Consider the following 26481-nt stretch of genomic DNA (forward strand, 5'->3'; position numbering starts at 1 on the left):
GGGCCCGGGCGGCCGTTAAGGCCCGCGGCGGCAGGGTGCAGCCTTCGGCCGGCCGCCCGTCGGCGTGGCGGCCTTGTGGCTGCGGGCACGGGCTGGACGTGGGTGCTCGCCCGCGGGCCTGTGTGTGCGCGTAACTTGGGCCGAGAAAGTTGCCTCGCTCGCGTGGGCGCTTCATTAAAAGCAGTTCCATTCCACAGACGAGGCGGGGTTTGGTTTGTTGTTGTTTTATTTTGTTTGGTTGGTTGAACTGGAGGCCCAGCTCCGCGCGCAAGTTGTGCTTTCTTCCCCCGACGGTATTTCTCACGCACCTGTCCGGGAGCGTCATCCGGCCAAAACGATGTTGCGGGTGTCTTGTACCGTGGCCGGTCTGGCAGACGGGGTGCCTCGGACCTCGAGGAGAGCCGCAGGGACGAGGAACCCAGGGTAGGCGGGTGGGTGCCTGGCTTTGTGCCGCAGCTGTTTCTGCACGCGAGGGGCAGCGTGTGGGGCCAGGGCGCACGGAATGAAGCGTTTGACTTACGGTCAGGAGTGGAGAGGAGTAAGCGTTCGCTGAAAGGGTTATTTGGGCTTAAAAAACCCTCGAAGCTCTGAATCGGAGGGGATAATTTTGGGAGTACACGCCCTCGTTTTCATCAGGTAGAGGAACTAAGCTAGCTGAAGTTTTCAGGGCAAAAGGGTTAACGATGCTTATAGCCCATCAGTTTCATTTACGGAGGGGAAGCACAATTCCCCGTGCCTTGAATGTTTGCTTTATGTTAGAATGAATCTGAGGACACAAATCATTCTTCCTATTCATTTCTTAAATATTTCTGCCTAAGTAGCATCTCTTGAGATATTTAAAAATGATTCACTATTTGCTAGGTATTTAGTGTGAATTTGTGTATTTCTGTGAAGATGTATATTTCTTCCTGCAAAGCCAAATAAATAAATAGTAAACATTTACTTCCTTTCACTGTTGCTATTTTGACCTGCAAGTTCTATTTCTGTGTTTTGGGCAGCTTTCTCATCCTAAAGTATGTAAGCCTGCACACGTGGCACTGGCAGGGTTCAGATGAAAAAGGTATCTCATGGATGTGCTCATGCCCTTTTCTTCTTTTTCCTTCCATAAATAAAGGATTCAGTTGTATCACTTATTTCTCTCTTGACATCAATCTTCAAATGCCCCTTTGTTCTTATTTCATATCCAGTTACCCAGCCCTTTGCTACTTTGTAAGTAGCTTCTTATTTCATATTTTTGTACTTCTGTTTTGTATTTCACACCTTGATTCCCATTTTGATAACTTTTCTGCTGTTGCAGGCAGCCAGTATCTCTAATTCCTACCTTCTCCTCACTGCATCCCTTTGCTTCGTAATGTTTTTTGTTGTTGTTTGGGCCATAGCCATGCAGCCCCTTGTATTTACTGCTTCAAGCAGTTTATAAAAAATTTTCTGGTGATATCTAAGCTGTAAGGGACACTTTTATTTTTTAGCACTGTTAGAGGAAAATAAGTATTTTCTTACTTTCCGGTGTATGTGAAACTGAGTGGGCTGTCAACCAGAAGATTTTGTCCAGTATTTCAGGTTTTGTCCCCCAATAGGCATTCTTACAGTGTGAAACTTTTCTAGCTGTTCCATTAAATTAAGATACATCTTTTTATGGAGAGTCTAAAAATATGTACTTTTTATGTAGTAAAATTGTTAATTCTGCCCTATATCATACATAATAACTTGTAAAAGAATCATTCTTCTCAAATGAGTAATTTGTATCAGACTATCTAGAACAGTATCTGTCTCTTTCTTTAGTACATTGTTACTTTAGGCTTTATTAAATGAAACCATGATGGATAAATCAGATTAGAAAATTGTTTTCCCTGTATCAAGTTGAGATGAGACTATTTAGTTACAAACTATTTGAATAATAAGTTTTACTGAAACACCTCTGAAATGCAACCTAGGAGATACGCTCGTGTTCTATGTGCAATCTCATGTTGGACCTAAAGGCCCGGAGACATGATTTATCTCTCACTCTGCAATTATCACTTAATTGCAATGCAACTGATGTCTAGCGTATGCCAATGTTAATTCAACGTTAGCTAAGAATCAGAGCACAGGAATGTTTACTCCCTTCACTAAGGCTATTTTATCACTTTATATCACATAAAGTGTAGCAGCTTGAAGATGTCCTAACGGTGGCTTAGTGACTTATGTTACTAAACTATGGAAGAAACTGTCACAATAGCCTGATTGTAATGCAGAACTTTCAAAACACAGAATGTATAGCTTGTATTAATTTTTTTCATTAAGCATGTAACTTCTGTTTAAACTGTAGCATGTCTTTTGGGTTTATCTGCTCTGCCATTGTGATGCAGAGTGCCTTTGTAAACAGGAGTAAGTCTTAGCAGTAAAGGTCTAGATGTTTCAGTGTACGTGCTGTATAAATTTCTATATGACGCCTTATTGTCCTGAAAGATATTTAGGCATATGAAGAGATGAAGTGACCTTTTTAAAAAAAAACAACAACAATTCTCTTATTTGATGGAACAGCTTTTAATATACAGAACTACCACTGTTTGTGTTTGTATCAATTAATATTTATATTATATATATATAACCAGAAATGCTGGTAATGTAAAAGGGGAAACCAGGAAATCTGTGACACAAAAAATCTAAAATTTCAGCAACTCTGATACAGCAACTAATTTCCTGACTAACCTATCTGTGCTCACTTTTTATCACTCTGAAATATTACTAAGGCCTTTTGGATGGATTGATGAAAAAAATGTTGGTTTAGGTCAATGCATGTCTTGCCAAGTTCAGCAACTGACCCGATAAACCTTCTTGTTTAAGCTGTCAGGAAAGATTTTACTTTAGCATCTGTTGAGCTGTAGATAATGAATTTAAATAAAGGAAAGCTGGTGACAGCTTATTCTAAACTTTCTGTAAATAAATTCTTGTCTTGAATCCAAAAATTTACAGAAAAAGTGGCCTCATTTTCTCTTGAAACAGTAGAGAATGTTGCTATAAATAAAATATTTACAAATTTGAATTCAGCACTTGCTACACTTTCAATCATATTATTTTGCTCTCTAATTTGTAAATGCTTTCTGAGTTGATTAAAGGCTCTATTCTACTACAGTGTTTAGTCTCAGTAAGATCTTCATCCTGCTGAAAACCCACACACATCTTAGTACTCTCTAGTCAAAGATCTGGGTGAAAAAATCTGGTTTTGCTGAAATCAGTGAAAATTGTTGATAGCTAGAAACTGAACACAGTGGGGCTAAAGGTTTACCCTTGAGAACGCTTTTGACACCTTGAAGAGCCTTTCTTCTTGCTTGCCCTTGTTTCCCAGATAGCTTGGAATCTATGCCCCAAACCCAATAACAAAAAGACATTTTAGCATTCTTAGCCCCGCTGAAAGGACGGAAACATTGAAACATACTTCTTTTCTTAACTCATGCTATACCCAAGTGGTCTCCAAACTTTTTTGATCCTGCAACCCTATCAGTAAAAAATTTTTGAGCACCTCGCCCAATATACATTTATTTCTTTATAAATTATATACATGCACTACTGAAGTTCTAATATTTTTTAGCTTGTGTGCACACCCCACTTTGGAGACCGCTGCTATAAGCTACAGAATTTCTATGGAGAGAACAAGCAACTGGGCAGTGTCAAGTTTTGAATGACAGTCTGCTAAAGTCTCCAGGGAGCTTTTTATTTGGATCAGGCTTATGGTCAATACATAGAACTGCAGATGGTGATTTATGCAAAATGAAGGCTGTGTTTCATTTTCCAATTTTCAACATTGCTTCTAGAGCACTTTCCCCTTTGCCATAGGATCTGTGATGTTAGAATGATGGCAATGCAGTTGACAGCAGATAGATTGACATGTTATTTCTTTATCTGGAAATGGAAAGATGCTGTATAGTAAGGAATATCTGTATTACAGTTAAGATATTCTGTGCTTGCAGGTCCATGAGAAGAAGATGCAAATGTTATTCAGGTACTAGAAAGTACAATTCTAGCCCCAAATGCAGAGCATGTTCAATTTTCTAACTTAAGGCTAGATTTGTATCATTGTTGTCAAGAAAAATCAGAAGAGTACTGAGCTGATTCCACAGGAGTCTGGGACAAAATGATTAATGCTGATGCTTTTAATATTTATAACTGTTGAGAAAAACTGCCAAAGACAGTGATAAAACAATTATACAGTGTAACCCTGTGACTTAGTCCTCATTTTGGTTGGTAATCCCTGTGCTGGACAGATTGTTCTATGTTTCCTCAGGTAATGATTTTCTCCTAATAGTAGGCAAGTGTTAGTAATGATCATAAATGTTTTATCAAAGGCAGTTTACCAAGTCTTTTTTTAGTGGATTGTGGAGATTAGAAGTAAATCTTACACACACACACTGTAAGATCAGAGCTGTGTTCATTGGAGATATGACAAGTACTTATCAGATACTTCCTTGACATCTGTTTATGTTCATTCTGTGACCCAGCTTGTTCAGTGCGTTTGTGAGAGAGAGACAACTTCTAGTGTACAAATTTTGTGTAAATCTATGAGAACTTAAGTAATGTTACTATCCCTGTATCTGAAAGAGGAATGGATGTTTGCGGGCTGCCTGAGGAAACGTTGCCTTCTAAGTTTAGTAGTCTGTGGTAATTGCAAGGTAGGTTTTCCCAGAGGATCTCTTTTATTTTTGAACACAACTTTGGACAAAGTTGCAGGGATAAAAATGTCAACAATATTTTGTCTTTTGTCTAATATTGTCTTTCTGATAGTAAATGCTACTTGTTTTTATATGTCTCTAATGATTGAAATACTGAATAGAAATATCAGTAGTATAAAAAAGAAAAAAGGCTAATAGTTTTTAGAAATAATTTAAAAAAAAAATAATCCTGAGACCTGTCAGTGCTTACCATAAAGAATTACAGTGTTATGATTTCAGTTCTTGTGGATAACGTTAACGCAGAAGCCCTCTGAGAGTAATGTGTGCAAACATCTGGCAGTATATTATGATCAACTTAAAATTACTTTGCTTGATTTCTAGTGAGATCAGGCTTCTTTTTCCCCTGTAAATGCTTACAACAGTCAGCACAGTACATCTGCACTGTAGAAAATCAACAGGGATTATTGGTGGATATATTGCAATGCTGGAGTGGGACCTCAGGAGCATATGGAGAAGGCAGGAAGATTCTTTTGGATTTGCTAAGCCAGACTTCACATGGGTCTCTGCAGGATGCTCCACTGGGTCTCTCTTCATTACTGCTTTCTAATTAGGTAGCAATTCCCTTCAGGAGCTAGGCAGTTGCTAGAGATGACAGGCTGAAGAGCGCAAAAGAACTGCTGTCCTTATAGCTTTTCTGAATTGCATCATTAGAGGCTACTGAGAATCTGATCTTTCCCAGGTTTCAACGGCTATAGTGAATAGGAATTGATGTCTTTCTCGGCGCTGAAAGAGATTCTAGCTAGTAAGAATGGATAATGAATTAAAATGCTTTTAAAATGAATTTGATGAAGCTCTATGCCATTGAGCACAATCTTCTGAATTACACTTGAGTCATCAGCATCTATCTGAAGTAGGGTTTGGGTTATTAGGGACAAAAGCAAGAAGTTATGGTCAGTGCCAAGAGAGGCAATTGATTTAGGGATAATTGTGGCACAGGCAGAGGTCACAGATGTTTAGGGGAAGGTCAGAGTGGTGCTGGAGTTCTTTATGGGGAGAGCAGTAACTAAGAGCAATATTTACTGCTGATGGATCCTTAAGGACCTGCAGAGACATGCTGAAGCCTGGACTGACTGGAAGAAATTATTTAAGTTTAGCTGTGTGCCTGATGGATTGCGATGAGTAGCAGGTTGCTGCACTGCTGTTGTACAGTGGGTTGATGCACCAAAGCCTAGGATTATCTGATGTTTGTTATTAAGATTAAAGGCTGGTACAATAAGAACAGAAAAAATAGCGGCATTACTAATTCATACTTGAATTCCCATATGCCTAGGGTAAGGATTCACCCAAGGCTTATGATTGAGGCTTTATCCAATGCCAGCATGTGTTCCTCAGGTTAAGTATTCTTAAGGTTTAGGCTACAGCAGTGGTTTAGAGAATATAGACTGAACAGATTAATTTTTTGATGGTTTGGGTAGGGCTTGCTAGATTGACTGAAGTTTGGGAATGGCAAGAACTAATGTGAATAATGGCATGGTGGTTGAACTTGAAGCTGCTTTTAGTGTTGTGCTGAAGCGCTTGTGTTGGTTAGTGCAAGTTTTAAAGGGCACTAAAAATTTACGTGGGGTCATGGAACCAGTCTGTGGAAAAGAAATCAATTGAAGATTATATAAATACAAGGCAACCACATCTAGCTCAGGAAGTGCTTGAGCTAAAAATGATTGGAAACTATCAAAGTATTAGAGAAATATACTATATATGCCTTTATACTCTTCTGTAGGCTTTCCATTGCACGTAATATTTGAGACAAGATGTTGGGCTATAGCTCACCCTTGCTCTGACTCAGTACTCCCATTCTTACATTTGTGGGTAGCAACATACATGTTATTGAGAGATGGGGTTGCTATATTATTGTAAAAGCTAGTTAGATTCATATGTAGATGCTTATGCATGTTTTTGACCTTGCATGAGCTTCAGTCAGAGATGAGTATGGCTTAGTGGTTCTGACTAAGTTCTGCTAGAGGCTTGAAACAGAGTTAAAATTTTGAGGATGCTAGTCCTGATTTTTGCAATTTTTGGATTAGGCTTATCCATTTTATAGTTAACTCTGCCCCATTTATTTGAAACTGGGCTGTCTTTAAAAATGCAGTTAGTTTTGAGGTTATGGTTATGAGAAACATAGTGTTTGAGTTCAAAGCATGTTGGTGTCATGGTTTAACCCTCGTAGGCAGCTCAGCCTTACACAGCTACTGGCTCACTTCTCTCCAGCAGGATGGGGGAGAGAATCTGGGTACAAGTGCAAAAGCTTGTGGGTTGAGATAAAGACAGCTTAATAGATAAAGCAAAAGCTGTGCATGCAAGCAAAGCAAAGTAAGGAATTCATTCACTGCTTCCCATTGGCAGGCAGGTGTTCAGCCATCTCCAGGAAAGCAGGGCTCCATCACGCGTAATGGTTACTTGGGAAGACAAATGCCATCACTCTGAACATCCTCCCTTCCTTCTTCTTTCCCCAGGTTTTATTGCTGAGCGTGACGTCGTATGGTCTGGACTATCCCTTGGGTCAGTTGGGGTCAGCTGTCCCAGCTGTGTCCCCTCTCAACTTCTTGTGCACCCCCAGCCTACTTGCTGGTGAGGTGGTGTGAGAAGCAGAAAAGGCCTTGACTCTGTGTAAGCACTGCTTAGCAATAACTAAAATATCGCTGTATTACCAACACTGTTTTCAGCACAAATCCAAAACAGCCCCATACTACCTACTATGAAGAAATTTAACTCAATCCTAGCCCAAACCAGTACAGCTAGTTACTGGACTTTCCAAGGGAAAAAGATTTATGTGAAGAATTTTAAGCCTTCACTGCATTTGTAATGTTCTTTGCAATTGTAACTGGTAATGTATTACAAGATATTATAGCCTTACTACAAAGCTGATTTTGGATGACTCAGGAGGCTCTTCTATCTCAAATATCTCAGTTCAAATCCTTCCTAACCGTATGCATTACCAAAGCCAGTTAAAGCTTCACAAGAGTCTGGGACTGAGCTGTGGTGTATCTCGAGCTGCAGCAGTTGTTCATTTCCAGTTTGCAGCTACTGTCCTGATAATCCTGAGGAACAGGCATTTTGAGATCATGGTCTCATTTAGCAGGCTGTTAATCACAATAACTCCAAAGATGAACAGAATTCTTTTGTTTTGAATGGATGTCCAGAGCCTTTTGGAAGGGTTTGTTGGCTGTTTGCATTACCAATACGACAAGGCATTTCCTGTTCTCTCAAATAATTCAGAAGCAACATAAATCTGTATTGGCCCAGGATTCCAGGACATCCAGCTGCAGAATTGAAGGGAGAAGTGTCTGTGTAGCTTAAAATGTCACCATCTGAAACACTGAGCAAATGGTACCATCATGCACGTGCATACTTTCCCCGGACATAGTAATGCTAGTGGATAAATGTGTTACGAACTTAAGTTCAATTTGGGTGAAATTCTGTGGTTCATGATTGTTCTTCAGAAGTTATTTATTGCATCAATGTGCATCTGCAAACTCTTTTACTGTACTGTTGTACCAATACCTAAATTATAGCAAAAACTAGAGACATTCCTGGAGAGTGTACATTGTCCTTCCTGAGCCTAAAATATCTTCCTTTCATGTGTTGTCTTTTATTGTCTATTTGTTTTGTACATAACTCATATTTCCAAGTCCAGTATTTTTGTTAGTCTCAGAAATAAATTTAAGCATACCTAGAATTTTTAGTGTTAGCATTTTCTGGCCAGAAAGATGAAGATTTTGCTTTCAGTACCTATGCTTCATTCAATGAAATGCTTCGGTGTATAAATGCAGTACAATTTTAATCTATATAGTCAATTTGTTAGTACTTTTTATTTTTCCTTTTCTTCTGCCTTTAACTTTTTTTAGTTTCATGCTTTGTGGTGAGACAATGGGTTCTTCCCCAAGTAAATATGATTAACATATTAAAATAGCATATAAGCCAACCAACAAGTTGAATTTTTGATTAACTAGATTACATTTTAATTAGGAAATTATGTATTCAAATTAGCTTTCCTAGTTAATTCTAATTAAAATAATGAATCTCTGAGAGCTCAGCCTATCCTGATCTGTAGATTTCAAACTTCATAGACTCATGGGCATGAAAACATTAAGTAATATACCAGTGGCAATATCATATTAAATGCTGTGCTCCCTACTGGTCTTAGTTTTATGTTTTTCTTCCTGTGGAACTCAAAGCAATGTCAGAGGATCTTGCAGGCAAACACTCTCTATGAGCCATTGGTTGGAGACTGTGCAATCAGACTGTGCAATAAAGTCTAGACTTCTATTACCAGGAACAGTGTAATAGAGAAAAGCAGCTTTCAGCAGAACTATATAGCAGAAAAAAGCACTGCCAAAAGAAAAATAATAATTGTGCTTTGAAACTGGAGAGCATTCTTAAAATATCATGTTAGAGACTCTGTTTGCAATGGATTATTCACCTACTTAAGCAGAATGGTCTTTACCTTCTTCTATGAGCTCTCTGTAACCACTGCTGAAGAAATGGGACTTCCTGGTTTTCTTATCAACACATGCTAAGTGCTTTGTAAATGGGTTGACCTAAATCCACAGAAGTACTGAGGTGCTCTGCCATGCAGAGATTTTTAGTTCTTTCTTAGTTACCCAGGTGCCATACAGAAGGCACAAAAGGATTTTACAGAAGCCAACAAGGAAGAAATGCCAAAGAAAGGAGCAAAACACAAGCCATGTTCTCAAAGATACTTGAGTGCCAAACTCTAGTGTGGAAATAGGTGCTACAATCTCCCCAACATTCTTATAGATGAATCTAAGGCCAGCTCAATCTTTTTAGCAGGAAACACTGGGAGAAACAAACTGAGAAAAGTTACTGGTTCCATAATTTCTAAGGTGCTGTACAATTATATGGGCAAACATGACTTCATATTCCCTCTTTGAATCAGGTACAATAAAGAAGGATTTGGAAGGAGATCCTCAGCTTTCTGCCTTGGAGGACAACCAGAACAAGTGGATGCTCTGTGCCTGTGCTGGTAGTGGTTTTTCACACAGAGCTTGGTGGAATGGAACTAAGATCCCCCAAGTGGCATGTTCCTTTTCTTCTTTTTTTTGTCCTAAGTTTGACAGAGGTATGTGCTGCTTGAGATAGGCTGTTCCAGAAGCTATAGGTCATTATTCTCACCTGAGTCACATCTGATGTAAAAGAGTTCTGCTGGCTAATTATGGGCTGAGCAGTCAGGTGTTTCCTTTTATTGGTTTTAAATTTGCTGTGTTTTACGTTAGATGCATTATTTTTCTTGTGTTGTGAGAACAGATAAAGAATACACTTTTGTCTCAAAATACTCAGTATTTTGTACGTTTATGCTTTCTTATGCCGCCATGCTCTAAACTGTTGCCTGTCGTTGAATTTCCAAAGTTATTTTTACAATGCTAGGGCAACTGAACCAAACATAGTATTTCATGTAAAGGACATAAAATTGATTATACTGAGTGGCGTCATACTAATTTCTTCTATTGGACATCCTGCTTCTAATGTGTCCTAGTGTTTTGTTTGCTTTCCTTGACTATACTTGAACAGAGATCTTAATTGATCTATCATAATGACAGACAGCTCCTGATCTTAAAGTGTTATCATTAACTGAGAACTGTATAACCAGTAGTCATTTGCTGCTATTTGGAAGGACAGTGCATTAAGCAAACAGAAGTTTAGTCTACAAATTGGATGTAGATGTTACCTGCACTCAAATCTGTGACTTGTTGAAAGACTGCAAGATGCAGGTGGGACCCCTTGGTGCCTATGGTAGTCTGTACTCTGTTCACTTGGCCTGTCACCTCCACCTTTTGAAACCAGGTAACCATAAAGGATTTGGGCCAGCTGACAACAATCCCTTGGCCACTGCTTTCCATCAATTTTTCTTTGAAATAATGTCCAGGAAACACCACTGTGTACAATTTGGGCAAGGGATTTGGCATGTAGCTTTTTTTATCCCTTTCTATAACCTGGAAAGCAAACCAGGAAGGAACATCTCACTTCCCATTAATATGCAGGCAGATAAAAATAAGGAAATGTGGACTTCTAGCTGGCAAGACTAAATGTGAGGCTAGGTGACCATTCTCTCTTAGCAAATGTGCATGCATTTGAAACAGGTTCATTTTTGGCAAGTTACTGAAGTAACTATTAGTAGTTCATCTGACACCTACAAGGATGTCAGCTATGCTTAGAAATGAGAATATTACACTTGAAAGTAGTGATCCAAATTAGACTCCTTTAAAAATAATATGCCTATATAGAATAATCAGTTGGTATTCATCTTTTCTTTCTATCATCACTTTAATTTTCCACAGTTTGATCTTGCTTCACACAGAAAACACTCTGTGCTTTTTGAGGAAGAAATCCTACCCCAGTACACAAAAGTGAAATGACAACAAAACCTGTTGTCCTAGGCTTTGCAAGCAACTATCACTGCAACTTAGATGCTGTAGAGTTATTTGTTCTGCTCATCGTACCTGAACTGCATCCATGGCTTGAGTCTTTCCCCAAACCTTAGAGCTCTGAGCGTTTAGACTAGTGTATTTTTCTCTGCAGAGAATCCTTTAAGTTTTGGTTCCAGCATCCAAGATAAAAATAATGGTAAGTTACAACACATACATATTGTGGTTTTATTTGGTAGTTGCTGCTGACTATACTAATAATAAAGAGAAGACTGTATTGCCTTAGCTGCTTATTAGACCATCTGATCATGACTCATTCTGTTCATTCCTCTTCTGAAGAATGGCACTAGGTATGAAGAAAAAGAGCAGATCATTTTGCCACAGAGTTATTGATACTTGGTCAAATGTTCTCATATCCTTTCCAGATTCTTATGAACTTGAGTGTTGCCATGGTTTCTGCTGTGGGTTTCTGAGATATTTAGATGCTACTTTAAAAAAAAAATAATCAGTGATTAGAGGTTGAGAGAACTTTCTGCTATAAATAAGGTCTTCAAAGGGGCCTTTTGTCTTTGAGTTATGAAGAGCTTAAGGAAAAAAATAAGTAGTTTCCCCACAGGGTGCACTTGGAGGAGAATTTGAGCCATCTGTTTGTTCTCTGCCCTCTTTTTCCTAATATAAAAGCCCTTACTGGGGCCAGAAATTGTTTCTTCTGATTGCTTGAACAATCCAAGGGAAGGGACATTGAGAATTGAGAAGAGAATTGAAAGAGAATTGTTTCTCTTTACTGCTTCCTGGTAAGTGGAAAGAGCCCAAAATTCTCATCTCCCTGTAACACAACATTGGTATCCAATGGGGAACATGAGATGTGAGATTCCTCACTTCCATCTCTTCCTTCAGATTGCTCTTACTTCTGTAGATACAGAGGAGTTCAGAGCATTCAGAGGAGTTGAAGGAGGAAAGAAGGATAAAAGTTTCAGCTCCGAGCCTTGTTCACTGGCATGCCAGATAGTAGTTACCTAAATACCATGTCCTGTTACTGAATCATTTCCGTTAGTTATTGGCCATCCCATGAACTGTAGTCAGTGTGACATCAGATATATGTTAATAGTGTATTTTCTGGGGTTTGAATGAAACTAAGCTTTACCGTGTAATGGTTGCAAACATTTTATGGAAAGAATAGATAGTATTTAAGGAAAGATAAAAGATTGGCAACACTTTCCAGGGAATAAGGTGAAAATGATGAGCATCAAATAGATTTTGTCTTCTGTTGGGATATTGTTATGATCAAATTCACAGATTATCTTTTAATCTTTAAAACATGCTAAGGGTAACGTTCATGACCATTTAAAACACCTACAGGGAGCACTAAGATGGGATGAAGTGATGGCCTGTTGGCAGTTATTTAGCAACAAATGCCCTGCTGTGGAGATAAACAAATTCTTAATGGAGTGAATCAAATGAAGACCAAACTCTCAACCATTGCATCTACAGAAAGGCTAGCATATAAATACCAAATCATACCATACCACCTAAATGTATCGTACTGCAAATAAAATGGCAGGTTTGTTTAAACAGTTGCTGTTACAGATGCCAATGCTCAGTCTTCTGATTCTCCAAAATGTGCTTTAAGCAAACACGTGTTTTACGCCACAGTTGAAGTTAGCTAAGAACAGATGCGTAGACAGTAGCTGTAGCTCAGCTGCTGAGTAGCAATTCATTAAATCAATCAAAACTTAGCTTTCAATTTTGCATCTCAGTCCTCAGGTAGAGATCCCAATACTCTGTGCTAACCTAACTCCGTGAAAACCTCCGTATTGATTTCTTCGGGTGATAATATAAAGGAGATCTTAAACTTTGAAACTTAAATAGATTCAATAGAAATAAACAAATGAAACCTTAATGGAAACAGAAAAAGGATTTAGCTGCAAAAAATATCATCTTTGCAACCTGTGTCATAAGGAATGACAAGGATCGCAGAAAGAATAAATAAGACTGGATATATCCATATGCAAATAACTAACCAGAAACCCTGAAGAAGTCATTGATGTGATGGAATCCCTGGGGGTTTTTTTCCTAACTTCCAAAGTACAGACATGGAGACAGAAAAAGCTGAAGCACTTTTATCTGTCAAGGCTGCAACCGGATTTCTACATAAAGCCCCAGAGTCATTGTGGAAGCAGTGCTGGCATTATTATTGAACTATTAAACAATTTTATCTGTTTAAAATACTCCCAATTAAAATTACTGTGAGAAGATGTCTCATTTCCAGCCTCAGATCTGCTCATCTAAGCAAAAGTGGAAAACTAATTATTTTTCCTTCCTTTTCAGGGGTTTTGTTTTGTTTTATTGTTAAGGAAAGTGACAGCATCAAAATGCTAAGCCAAGATTAAAGGTGCATCTAACTTTTGCAAGTGAGGGTTAGGAAAGAGGGTATTTAATCTTTATGTGGAGGAAAGAATGAAATAGGAAGAATGATGTCTTCCTGAATTCTAAAAAACCTGCATAGTGTCACAAAATTATGACTGTCTGGTGACCCAGAATGATGTGAGTACTGGGAAAGGAAGGTGGAATAGCCATGCTGTTCTGAAACTAAATACCAAAACTTGTGTAATACTTTGGAGAAGACTCCCTTCAATGTTGCTGGGTTCCCTCTGTGAGGAATGGTCATATATAGTTTAGAGGTAGATTTATCTACTTTAAGAGGAAAATATTTGCTCCCTAGACTCCATTGACCAAGTTGACAAGGTCTTGCTTACAGAGTAAGTGAGCAGCTGAAGTGTATATGCCTACAGACTAAATGACTATGTTTAACTTGAGAGACCATACTTCCAGTACCTTGTGGGCCTGTTTCCTGTCTCTCTATTAAATCTGAAGTCTCTGAAAAACTTAGGTTGCAATCTGTGTGCATTTTTTTTTCCTGTTGTGTTTGTCTATCCTGTCATTCCCTATTTCCCCTGTAGGCACTATATCAATTATACCAGTATTCTTGGAGAAGCTGCTTAGAGGGTCAGAGGTGAATTAGTGCCAACTTCATAGTGTTTCTCTCATTTGGCGATTTATTCTTCCTTTTTCTCCTTTAGGGTTTAGCACAGGATTAAAAACAAGTCTGCCAGTAAGTTGGTATTTAAAATACTGTTGCACAATGAAGCATCCAGCTTGAGCATAAAATACCAGTAATGGTTTGCATTGTCCTTGTGTCAGTTAGTTTGTTTCAAAGAATTCTCAGTAAATTATGTTATTCAATTCTTGCAATAAAGGAATTTCTTAATAACCTTACTCAAACACAGTATTTTAATAAATTCAGCTGTCTTTTTTTCACTTATTTATATTTGGAGTCCAATTAAATGGCAGTTCTTTATGAATTTTCCCAAAATCTTATTGAATCATCCTTTTTGAGAGGCAGGAGCACTGGGCTTCCCCAACTTAGTTTAGGCATCTCAGTCACAGACAACGCTGTTTCTATGTCTTCCACATTGTGAGCGTTGAGGGTATGCTATTATGTCAAAGTGTATTGGAAAGTGATTCTCTGACTTAGTGTGATCGTCAGCTAGGCAAGTCTTTCCATATCTCGTTGTTTTTTAAAAATATGCTTCTTTATTATTCCATTATTGTCCCAAAGCATTCAGAAATCTTACAGCAATTATTGCAATTATTATTTAATTTTCTTTAGGAATGGCTTCAGAACATCTTTATCATTATTATTATTATTATTGTTATTGTTATTATCATTATTATTGAGTGAAACTTCCATGCTTCTCTAGAAATATTTAAAAGAGCAAATGCAGACTTAGGGGGAGGAAAAAAGATACAAAAAATTAGAAGTAGTCCTTGAATATTTAAAATTGCTACATACATCATTCATATTTCTTCTGAAATAGGAAAAAAGTAGAAAAAGTAAGAGTTTTAACTTGACATCTTTTGCTTATAAGTATATGTAAGAAGCTGCCAGGAGTTGTATTTAAACCAATGTTGAAAGGGGCAAAGTTTCAAAATATCAGAAGTGTTGAAGCTGTTGGTACAGCTAGCATTCTAGTTTTCATTGTTCTTAATGCACGCAGCTAATGAAGATACAGCACATTCTTTGAAACAACTGGAACTGATAGAGACATTCCTAGTAATCCAAAGAAACTGATAAACACTACAGGGTTTTCAATTGCTTGTTAAGTATTATTGAATATAGAACAAAGCATCATTTGAGTCTTCAAGAAAATGCTGGAGAAAAAATGATTACATTAATGAAAGATCAAACATTATAGAGAGAGGCTGGAGGCCATTTACAGATTTCTGATATGAGAAAAATGGAAAAGCAAAGCAAGGTATCACTCCACAGAATACATCTTCCTTCCAGTTAGAATGGTAGTAGCTATATTTTTTATTTGGACAGCAAAAGGCACAGGTAGTATTGAATTTTTACAAGCTGTCTTCAATAAAAGTTACTGGTAGTGTGGATGAATGTAGTTCTTGTCTAGACAGTGAGAAATCTTTATTTTTACCCATGTCTTTGTCCTTATTGCTAACAACAAAGTATTATGGAATCACAGAAAAATGTTGATTGAAAGGTGCCTTTGGAAGGCATCTAGTCTAATTCCCTACTCAAAGCAGGGCCACCCTAGATCGGGTTGCTTCGGTCTTTGTCCATTTGAGTTTAAAGTATCTCCAAGCACTGTAGTTCCCCAGATCCTCCTTCTTACTGTTTCTTAAGATGAGTGTGATGTTTGCCTTTTTCCAGTCATGAGAAACTTTGCCCGATTGCCACGGTCTTTTGAATATGATTGACAGGAGCCTTGGAGTGACTCCAGTCAGCTCCCTCAGTACCTTTGCTCACATCCCAACTAGTCCCATGGAGCTGTCTTTGTCCAGTTAGCTTATGTGTCTCCTAACTGCCTTCATCTACTGTAGATAATGCTTCACTACCACAGACTCTGTTAGTAGACTCATGGACTGGGAGGCCTGAGAGCCAAGTTTGCCAACAAAACCCAGGACACAAAAAGGCATTGAGTATCTTGGCCTTTCCTATGTCCTTTGTCATTAGGTTCCCTGCTCCATTAAGCAGTGGACATGCACTTCTCTTACTTAGTCTTCCTTTTGCTGCCAGTGTACTTGTAGAAGCTTTTTCTCCTTGCCCTTAATGTCCTTTGATTATTTCGACTCCAGCTGAGCTTTTGTTTTTGTAATTTCATTGCTCTACACTTGAGCAATGTCTCTGTTCCCCCAAGTGACTTGCCCCTGCTTCCACCTTCTGGGAGATAGGGCTTAATAATGTTTTCAGGTGTCACTTGGTACATGCCGTTTTCCCCTAGCCAGACTACTCAGTTGTGTAGTCTGTGTTTGTCTTTAGCATGTAGTCATAATTAATGTTGCACCTATAGAGGAACAATGAATTAATATTGTGTACAACAACTGAAAAAGAGCATTTGTGAATTATGACACTGTGACCATTTTATCTGAAATGTCAAATGCTTTGTGCAATCTGAGTGATGCTGTAACTCATAATCAGGGCTCATTTTTTTCTATGGATTCACCAATATCTTAAGAGAAAGCTATAATTCTGAAATCGAAAATGTGAGTATGGTTTTATATGATATCACTGATGATTTGTATATCAGTATAAATATCCACGTGAAATGATATGGCCAGGAGTTAAAAAAACCTGTTCTCAAATATTAAAAAAAATGGAAGCTTTCCCTTTCAAATCTCCTAAAGATGGCAGTTGCTAAAGAAATTAAGCTTTCATTTTTAAAAAATATATTTCTTGGCACCAGTTTGTAAAAATAGCTCGCTAGCTGTAGCCCAAAACACTGTTATCTTCCCAATCTCCTGGGCATATTTGTAGGAATTCTGATGTTTCTCATTAAAAAAAAAAAAAAAAAATTTAAAAAAGTGTGTGATTTAAGGAAAGAAAAGAGAAAATTATGGTATTGTTAGCTTTTTATAGCTGATGTACATAATGTAATAGAAGTATCATATAAGTATATTGTTAAGGCTCCAGTAGTAAAAAATTCTCTGTCTAATACTGTATTTCTGCTGTAGGACACTGCTGAGTTTCAAAGAGGAAATTCTGGCCTTAGCCCTTCTTTCCAACTAGTTGGAAGTTCATATGTTTTTTCTGCAAAAAGATTAATTTAAACCCTTTTGCTCAGGTTTTGATGCCTGGTTGCTTCTCAGGTCCCTGCAGCTTCTTGCCTTTGTTCTTTTGAGTAGAAAACATCTGCAGTTTATTGCCAGTGGGTTTGGGAGAATATAATTAAGATGTGACCTGCAGATACTTTGCCTGCTTCCAGGTTTGGTAGTTAAAGGAGGAAGGAGCTGCTGTGTTCTCATTCTAGCTAATTCAGTTTTTTAGCCCTTCGTAGGCACTGGCAAAATGACGTGCACAGGTACTACTAGTTCTGGTTGGTAGCTATGAACACGTTGTGTATTAGTCTTGTGAAAATCCCTGCAGTCTCAGCAAACTTTTTACCAGAGTTGTGAATCCCAAGAAGACGGTAATGAAAGTGCTGGTAGCAAAAGAGGCCCTGAGAATGAAATTAACTGGAGACAGAACTGGCTGGTCTAGCAGCTCACAGGTGCCTAGAAGTGGGAGTCCTTTTCCCCAATATGTCTTTTATCCATGGCAAGCTCCTTTTGGTTGGTTAAAGAAAATAAGTCAGGAAAAAAAAAAAGACGAGAGTTGAATTGGGTTGTGAATGCTAGGACTGGCACAGGAGACGAAGGAAAGGGGAAAGGGGAAAAGGAAGAAGGATGAAACTGCTCTCGGATTCTGCTTTTGTGCTTCAGCTGTCCCATTTACTTCAGCAGGATTCCTCATATAAATGCATTTAAATATTTTGTTGGTTTATACCTAGTAACACCACCTAGCACTTCTATAGGCTTGCTTATCTTAGTGCCAGAAAGTTATTGTAGTTACTAACACTAAAATTTTCATTACAGTACATTAAAAAAAGAATATTTTATGAGATAAAAATCTTCCTACTACCCTTGCCTGTTCATTTTTATTCATGCATCTGTTTGTTTCCCAGGGCAACTATGTCTTCCCACGTAGGTGCTTCCAACGAGAAGTGGAGATTTCCTATTTGGCCAGAATGGAATGAAGCAGATATCAATGCAGAAAAATGGGATACTGGAAAAGTTGGAAAAGAGAAAGAAAAAACTGGAAAAAGTCCCATTTCAGTAAGTTGTGTGACACATATATATTATTTCCACTTCATTTTTTATACCTGTATTTAATAGAATATTTGTCACAACTTGAAAATAATTTGTTACTGAGAAATCTATTAATTTTCAATCATATCTTTCAATAAGTTTAAATAGTTCCCTCCTAAACTAAAATAACAAACTAAAAGTATTGTGCATTGTTTACTTGTTGCTTCTTAAATGAACTGTTAACATATGTGCGTGCATTAATGTGTGCACATTAATGGTTTAAAAAAAAATGCTACCCGAAAATCTATTTCATAACATAATTAAAACCAGGGATGTGGGAACAGCTGAACTGTTGTAGTATGTCAGAGCAATCCCTTCTCTGGGCACTGCAGTTTCTGGGGCCTCAAAAGGTTAAATGCACCCATCTTTATTATAGGAAAAGCGGATGTTGAAGTCTTTTCTTTTGCATACCTCAGTTTCTGGACATGTGAAACACTATCTGCAGTTGTAGTGTGCAGAGAATGGTTTGAGGAGATAACATTATTTTGCAGAAAGTAAGCACATACCAGATGCGGAAAAATTCCTCAGTCTTTCCAACTTTGGAATGACTTTTAAGTCTCATCTGGATTTTTACTCCTTCAAACTGTTTATAAATACAGAATGTACATGCATTTTATGTAAAGTAGTAGTAAAATTATTTCTTAAAGAGTTTCTTAAACTTAGCATTTTTAAGTGATATTTAAAATCCATTTAATATCGTGCTTAATAATCTATTTTATATGCAGATTTTGCATTGTTCATATGTTTTTTCTGTATGTTTTCTTCTGTGCTATGTACATGTTGCATATGTGTAGATTTTTTTTTTCCTTATCCCAAGCTTAAATATATTGTACCCCTATGGGGCCAAAGAACTCCTTTGAGAGAAGGTATAGGTTCTATACTGAGTGCTGCCATTAACTTGACAGGTAAATAATTTTCCTTTGTGTCTTTCTTCTGTTCCATTACCACATTTGGTGTCTTTGGGCTGTACTCTAAACATTTATCTAGCACTAATCTGTTAGGTCTGCCAGACATTATTATAATAGATAAAATTTAAAAATAATTGTAACTGTAAATCTTTCTTCTTTTTTTAGCATAAGAGACATTCTGAGGTGTTTACTAGACCATTCAGTTCTTCAGCCACAAGCTATATGAAACATTGCTCTTTTTACATCTTTAAAGGAGTTTTTAAATATGTTGGTCACAGCAGATGAATTTACAGATCTAAAGAATTTTCTAATGTGGCCTCTTTTGATCCAAACAGCTAGCCAGAATTCAACATCACATAGGGTATTTCAGTTAGAAACAGAGTTAGTGATGGCATCCAGTACCTTTGAGTACACTTAGAACATGAATATAAACAATCCTATTTTCTTGTGCGGGAAAAGGAATCAGTTGGAAGTGATCTCTTTCCTTGTAATATACTAAAGCTCTTTTACCAAACACCCCTACACAATAGCCTCTCTTAGGACAGTGCAGTATGCTGCTGAGATTGTGCATTTGACCTTTGTCTTGTGCCCGTTTCTTGCCTGTCTTGCCTGTGGTTGAGGCTCCTGTCCTTAGAATATGAACTCCTGAGACCTGGCAGTTATCTTTTATAGCCACCTTAAATAAAAGATAAGTTAAACCTGATTTTGTCAGCCATGTTTAGCTGAACTACAATATCCTTCTTCAAAGTATTTTTGCACTTGTAAACTAAAGAAAGGTTTGTGTCTGGTTTTTTACTGCTTCTTTGCATAGTGTTGTGTCATTCTGACCTGCCTCCTTTTGCTGGTTTATCTAGTGTTTAAGGGCTAAACTTTCCTGTTAGGCCACGTAGTCAGGGTTGGATGTATTTGAAAGCAGAATATAAACTCTGTTAATACAGTTCTGTATGGTCCAGGCTACAAGGCTTCCTTTAAGCTTTCAGAAAAACAAGTATTCCTAAAAGGTTCTCCTCCCGCCCCCCACCCATTTATCTTTTTTCCTTCAGGTTTTTGAAATAGTTTGTTGCAGATCGATATGTTGAAGGAACTTACACAATTGTGTTTGGGTTTGGTTTTTATACTGTTGTAATGTGTTTTCTTTTGCCTTCATTTAATCATAAGTACTCAAAGGATTGTAGTTTTTCTTTCCCAGAAACTCTTTATCTTGTTTGGTCTAGAGAAGATAAACAGAATACACTGTGGACTGTGAAACACACAGAAATGTATAATATGCCTAAAAGCTATTTAAAATTCCAGGCACAAATAAAAGGCATGTAACCAACTAGTTTCTCAGTCAGCACAAGCAGTATCAGAGACGTCTCCTCATCCTATGTTATGCTATTAAGTAAACATCATATATCCTGATGCCTTCTGTTCACACGGAGGATAAGTATCACTTTGGAAATGAAAGTCTGAAAATTATATGAGGCTCTCTTTTTAATGGGCTAATTCATGATGCTGTGTAATTATAGTTCTCTTTGGTTTATATAGCAGTTTTAAATGCATGGAATCTGCTTTATTTGTGTCTAAATATTGCTTTAGATGTTTACTTTCAGTCTTCAATTTTAAAAGCTTTAGAAATGAGTTAGAAAAAGTACTTAGAAACAACTTAGTAGAAGAGTGCCTGACTTAAGAGCTTAAACAGCTTTTTGGGAGGCTTTTCTGAAAGGTGGAAAAGAAAAAAAACGTTTCACATAGACCTATTTAGACCGTGCAGACCACAGAGACTTCTCAGAACAATATAAGCAGCTTTTGTGCTGAATCTTTATTTTGAGCTTTGCACTCTTTAAGTTCAGTTATAGATACTATTAGTTCCTTTTTATGCTATTTTTCCCCTTAAGTGAATTACCATATGAACAATATATTATTTTAAATCTTGTGGAAGATACAATACTGTAATTAATAAAAAATGTTCCATTTTTGTTCATGCATATTTTATGTAGCATGTCTTTGAGGATCCTGAAGGGAAAACAGAGTTGCCAGCATCCTTAAAAGTGCATTCATGGAAACGTCCACATGAGTTTTTAACAAATAAGGTAAGAAAAAAGCAAGGTCATAATGCAAAAATGCTGCTCACCTAGCTATGTCACAAGTAGAGGAAAATTAGTAGAGGAAATTAGTTCAACAGATAAAACCCACTTGACCATGCATAGTCATCCTGTCCAGGGACCATTGTACACTGAGGAGTCAGTGATCCATGTAACAGTTAACCTGTGCTGCATGCAGAGCTTGGCCTTGAGGCCTGCGTGGTTCTGTACATAATCCCTGGTTGCTGGATAAACTCAGGCAGCTCCCACTTGTCACTGGTCATTACACCACCTGCATCGCCTCGCCTTTATCTAACCGGCAGCAAGTCCTTCTGTGAACATCCTTTCTGTTTTACAGTAGAAGTGATGAAGAGAGTTGTTTTCTTGTAAGAAAACCCTGTAATAGCTCAAATCCTATCATAGCTCAATAACACCAAAATGACATAACCCTTTCTACGGGTGGGGTCTGCACAAAATGCTGTGCGTGGATCAGAAGCCTGTTTGATGCTGCACAACTTGGGTTTTCCAGTGCCTGAAAGGACATAAGATTATCTCTGCTAATCCCTTTCTTTATAGTTAGCTCTAATAATAGCATTTTAAATGATACTCTACAGAGTCTGAGTGCCTTTCTTACTGGCATCACCATGGACCAGCACCTCCTGGTGCAAAACATCATGGTAGTGTATCCTCCCAAGTCTGCTCTGCTTTTTAACTCCACATTCATTTAGAAGACAGCTGGACAGAGAGATGCCTTTCTGTTTTACTTTGTGTGCTTGTTTTCTCACTTAAAAATCAGTGTCATGGCAAAACAAGTTCTGTTTGTTCCAACTAAGGCTTCCCTTGAGCAAGTATCTGAAGTAAATACATCTGAAACTGTGAATTAGCTTTACCAGAAATATAGTACTTTTTCTCACTTCAACTATTGCACTTCTCCAGTCTGCATACAGAATGTGTCCACGTCTTTGACAGTACTTGTCTGGAAGGTAACCATAACATTTTAAAATTATGCAAATGTCTTATTCAGTTTATTTTTAAAATTAATTGCAAAGAAAATAAACAGCCTACCATTTTGAAGGTTAGTGTTCTCCAGTGCTGTTGCTAATCTAAGTTTTAAAGCGTTTTTACTTCAGATGAAATGCTGAAATTTTAAAACACTTTGACCAGCCTTCCAACTTTTTCAGGCTTGTCAGTTTTCCTTTTGTCAGCTTGTCAGTTCCATTTTTTATTAACTAGACACTAAACAGGTCCAAGTTTAATTTTTTAATGGAGAAAGGAGAGGGGGAGGTCAGGGGAGGAATTGACAAGACCAAAAGATTGGATGAGAAACGCTGCCAAAATGCATAAACTGAGTAGAGGTATCTGAAAGATGAAGGCAAGAGAACTGGCAGCCCAGAAAGCCATGGAAACATGTATCTGTATTAAAATAGCTTTTAAAATCTATCTTTGCAGCACTATGAAGAAAGCATTTGCTTTCTTTAAGACCTGATTAAAACTTTGATGCTTTGATGTATTTTGAGTCAAGAAGCTATGATTACTAGAAATTTTATAAGTTGTTAAAAATTAATGTAAATGTCAAGTGATGGAAGGCTATTAAGATTATATATGTTGCTACCTAATCTATTAGTAACTATAAAAGAAAGCGTAAACAAGCCTATTTAGTGTGGTAAGCAAAGAATCAAGCGGTGGCCACCAATACGTGATGAGAGGCACAGATATATTTAGTTCAATAAACTACAATCCTAGTATGTTACTTCTAAACTGCTTACAAAAAGAAAATGGACTGTATAAACAAGTAATAGTCATCAAAACTATGTAAGACAGTCAAAGGTTTGATAAAGGCAGTGTTCATACTGACAATATCACTATCTAACTGGCCATGAAGAAACAAATCCCTTTGACTCTTGGTGGGGGGCCAAGGAAATCTCAAAGTATGAGACAGTGTTATGATTATGATTTAAATGCAGAACTGCAAATATTATGAATAAATTCAGGGAATCTCAATTTACTTATGTAATTATTTCATTTGATACTCTTTAAATCTTCTGGCAAAAATAATGTTTTTTAAAATTCTGAACATCTACATTTTAAGACATTTTTATTAAGAAACACCAAAGCAGCTACAAGATTTGCAAACTGATGGCCTTCGGTTTGCAAACATCTAATGAATGTTTGCTAAATGTCTAACATTTTTATGTCACTACTGTTAAACATTAGTGTTCATTTAATTTTTTCCAGATAATTTAGCTATGGACTTAACTAATTTACTTTCCTTTAGATTCCTGTGGTTGTCAAAAATGAAACCTCATTTGACCTTGTTTCAGCAAATGAGCATATATTTTGTAGTGAGGTAGGTAGAAATACATTAATGTCCTGTTTTAAAAATATTTTCTTTCATTCTTTTTAACTCTTTTTAACTTTCTGGATTTCTCTCCAAATTTCTACCATGAAGAAATAAGTTGTGACAAATTTTTTTAAGTGAAAAAAGAATTGTAGGAATAAAATGGCAAGCAATCATCTAGATTTGTATAACTAGTGTTTACCTTTTTTAGAATTTGAAAAATTAAATCAATGATGGTAAGAGATTTTCCAAACATGTTTTCTTTTTTTAAAAAAACCCAACGTAGTCTATGAACTACAAAGATTATTACTGGGCAATATTATCTAAAGATAAGACCAAATAAAAGCTGTACTAGAAAGGATTTTTATTTTTTGTTCAAGCTTTTCTGATGTCATGTTCTTAGTGTGCCTGCATGTATGTGCAAATGTCTGTCACCCAGCCAGTCTTTTCCTTCTCTCCAGAGTTGAATAAATATTTACTGGATTTCGACAGATCAGGGGAAAATATAAAGCAGATGGAAGCAAGGCATCTGAGTGCCTTACTAAATACAATATTCATAATTTCTATTTCATTCAATGCTTCAATGCAAATTCAAAATTCAGCACCAGAGAAACTGTACGGGAGGAAGCCACCAGAAAACAGATGATGTAAATTTTGCTCTCCACAGAACCACTAATTAATTTTAGGGCAGTTTCTTGTACTGAAAGCTTATTCTCATTCTTGTTTATATAAATCACTGTAACAGTCTGGTAATACTTGTGAAACTATAGCACATATCAGAAATCTGCATGTTAGAAAAACACATGCACTAAAGCATGATTAGTTAAAGCTTCTATTTTAAAAATTATTAAATACTTTTAATGATTTAGGATTGTTTTTTACTGAGTACAAATAACAAGTATTAAAGCCAATACTGATTTTTAGGAGCTATATCTAGTAATAAGTAATTAAACAAGTGACAGTTCACAAGTCCTCTAACATAGTTTATTTTGAAATCATATGTCCTCATTTTCTTTGGTAAATGATGAACAGCATAATTTAGATTGTGCCTTTACTTAAAGAAACTAAGTTTTGTGTTATGGTAGGTAGATATTATTAATGATTTTAAGAGAAGTTGTGTCAGTGAAATTAATTTTTGCATGAAACCATAGCTATACTTTTATGTCACTTATTCATTTAAAACAGGATCTTTTTTATTCTTTGATCATTATAATATACCTTGATTTAATTTTTCTAAAAGATGTAAGTCGAAAAACATTTTTTTTTCTGTTTATCTCTGTTTTCAGCTGATGAGGTGGATTGTAAGTGAAATTTATGCACTTTGGAGGATATATAATGAAAAGGCCTTAACTAATGGAACATCCACACTTTTTTGGAAGCCATGGGAACACATTTATGCCTTATGTAAAGCTACCAAGGGACACATACCACTGTACAATAGCTATGGAAAATACGTAGTGAAACTTTATTGGATGGTGAGTACTTCCCTCCAACAATATATAAATATTATGCAGCTAGCATGGCAAATTTTAATGCTTAGGTAAGTATTTACTATTATTTAAAAGATCTGGATTTGTAGGAGTAGAAGCATTGACAAATTGCTGATGCATGTTAAAAAAAATGCCTTTTACAGTTCTTGTGATATTTGTACAACTTAGAACTTGATAAAATGGAGTTATTGCTTGAAAAGGCAATATTCTTTTTTCATAGCTTATGTAGAATTTTGCTGATTGTTAGGAGATTTTTTTTTTCCTCTGGGCACTGCAGCAAGATACTACATTTGAGTTCATTTGTTTATTACATTATAGAAAGAGGATCCAATAGTGACAGTTGCTAATGTTACATATGTTCAAACTATTGAAATAACTTTTCTGATACTTGTGACATTTTTTTTGTGTCAAACAGCAGTTTTCAATGTTATTCCTTAGCCCAAAGCACAATTTCAATATATTTGACAGAAAATAACTGGTTCATTCTGTATCATGTAACGAGTGGTTAAAATAATGTTGATTTAAGAAGTGATTAATTTTCACCATTTGTAGTTTCTTTCAGCTGCATGTGATACATTACATCCTATATTTACAGGGTTTGATTTCTAAACCACCTGTCCTCTTATAGTCCGATGTAAGCTGTTTTTGATTTAGCACATTTAAAGAAATTTTCTTTCTTTTGTTTCTTTCTTATACCTTTTTGTTTTATGAAAATACTTCTTGTTGATATTTTGGGGGCTTTTTTTACTCTGTGTCTCAAGATGTTATGACAATACTAAGCATCATCTGTGTGTGCTACCTGAATTGAAATTCCTTTTACCACTTGAATTCTCAGCATTGTTTGTCTTTTACTATATAATAAGGTATGTTTCATTTCATTTTTGGTAGAGAGAAAAATATGAAGACTGATTGTGAGGTTTGCACTGCACTACAAACTGTGTGATTTAAATTCTCACTGGGTAACTTTTACCCCATTTTTGTTTCAGTCTTAATTTAATCTGCTGATTTCTTTTGTGCATGCATTAATTATTTTGAAATAATATTAAAAATATTTCTGTTCCTGTGTAGTGAATGATAGAATATGGAGGTTTGATGCAAATGTTAGTAGAGGCAGACAAGTCGCCCACACCTCTGGTGTATTAGGATTAAGAATGTTTTTTATTGTTTAAGTAACTCTGTTGGCTGGCTTTACAGAGCTATTTGTATCCAATTGTATTTAAAGGTGATTAAAGACTTCCCATGTGAGGACCATTTACTGAAGAGGTACTGGTAAAACCAAAACATCCCATGGAGTTTCTAAAGATAACAGACAATAGCTTCTTAACGCATTTTACAGTCAACAGGGAATGCTTAATTTAATATTGAACCTCATACTAATAAATAAAGAAAT

General features: G+C 36.7%; 1 protein-coding gene across 1 annotated transcript in view; it reads left to right on the forward strand.

Annotated features, from left to right (window-relative positions):
• Positions 1-26481, forward strand: part of ADGB (androglobin) — a 121708-nt gene that overhangs the window by 389 nt on the left and 94838 nt on the right. Inside the window, exons 2-5 of the mRNA XM_010584512.1 lie at positions 18109-18259; positions 21180-21272; positions 23539-23610; positions 24888-25076. Of these exons, the coding sequence (XP_010582814.1) occupies positions 18109-18259; positions 21180-21272; positions 23539-23610; positions 24888-25076 (505 nt within the window). The remainder of the gene's footprint in view (positions 1-18108; positions 18260-21179; positions 21273-23538; positions 23611-24887; positions 25077-26481) is intronic.

This window comes from Haliaeetus leucocephalus, unplaced genomic scaffold, assembly GCF_000737465.1.
Source record: "Haliaeetus leucocephalus isolate CR32 unplaced genomic scaffold, Haliaeetus_leucocephalus-4.0 Scaffold992, whole genome shotgun sequence".
In the NCBI taxonomy this organism is placed as follows: Eukaryota; Metazoa; Chordata; class Aves; order Accipitriformes; family Accipitridae; genus Haliaeetus; species Haliaeetus leucocephalus.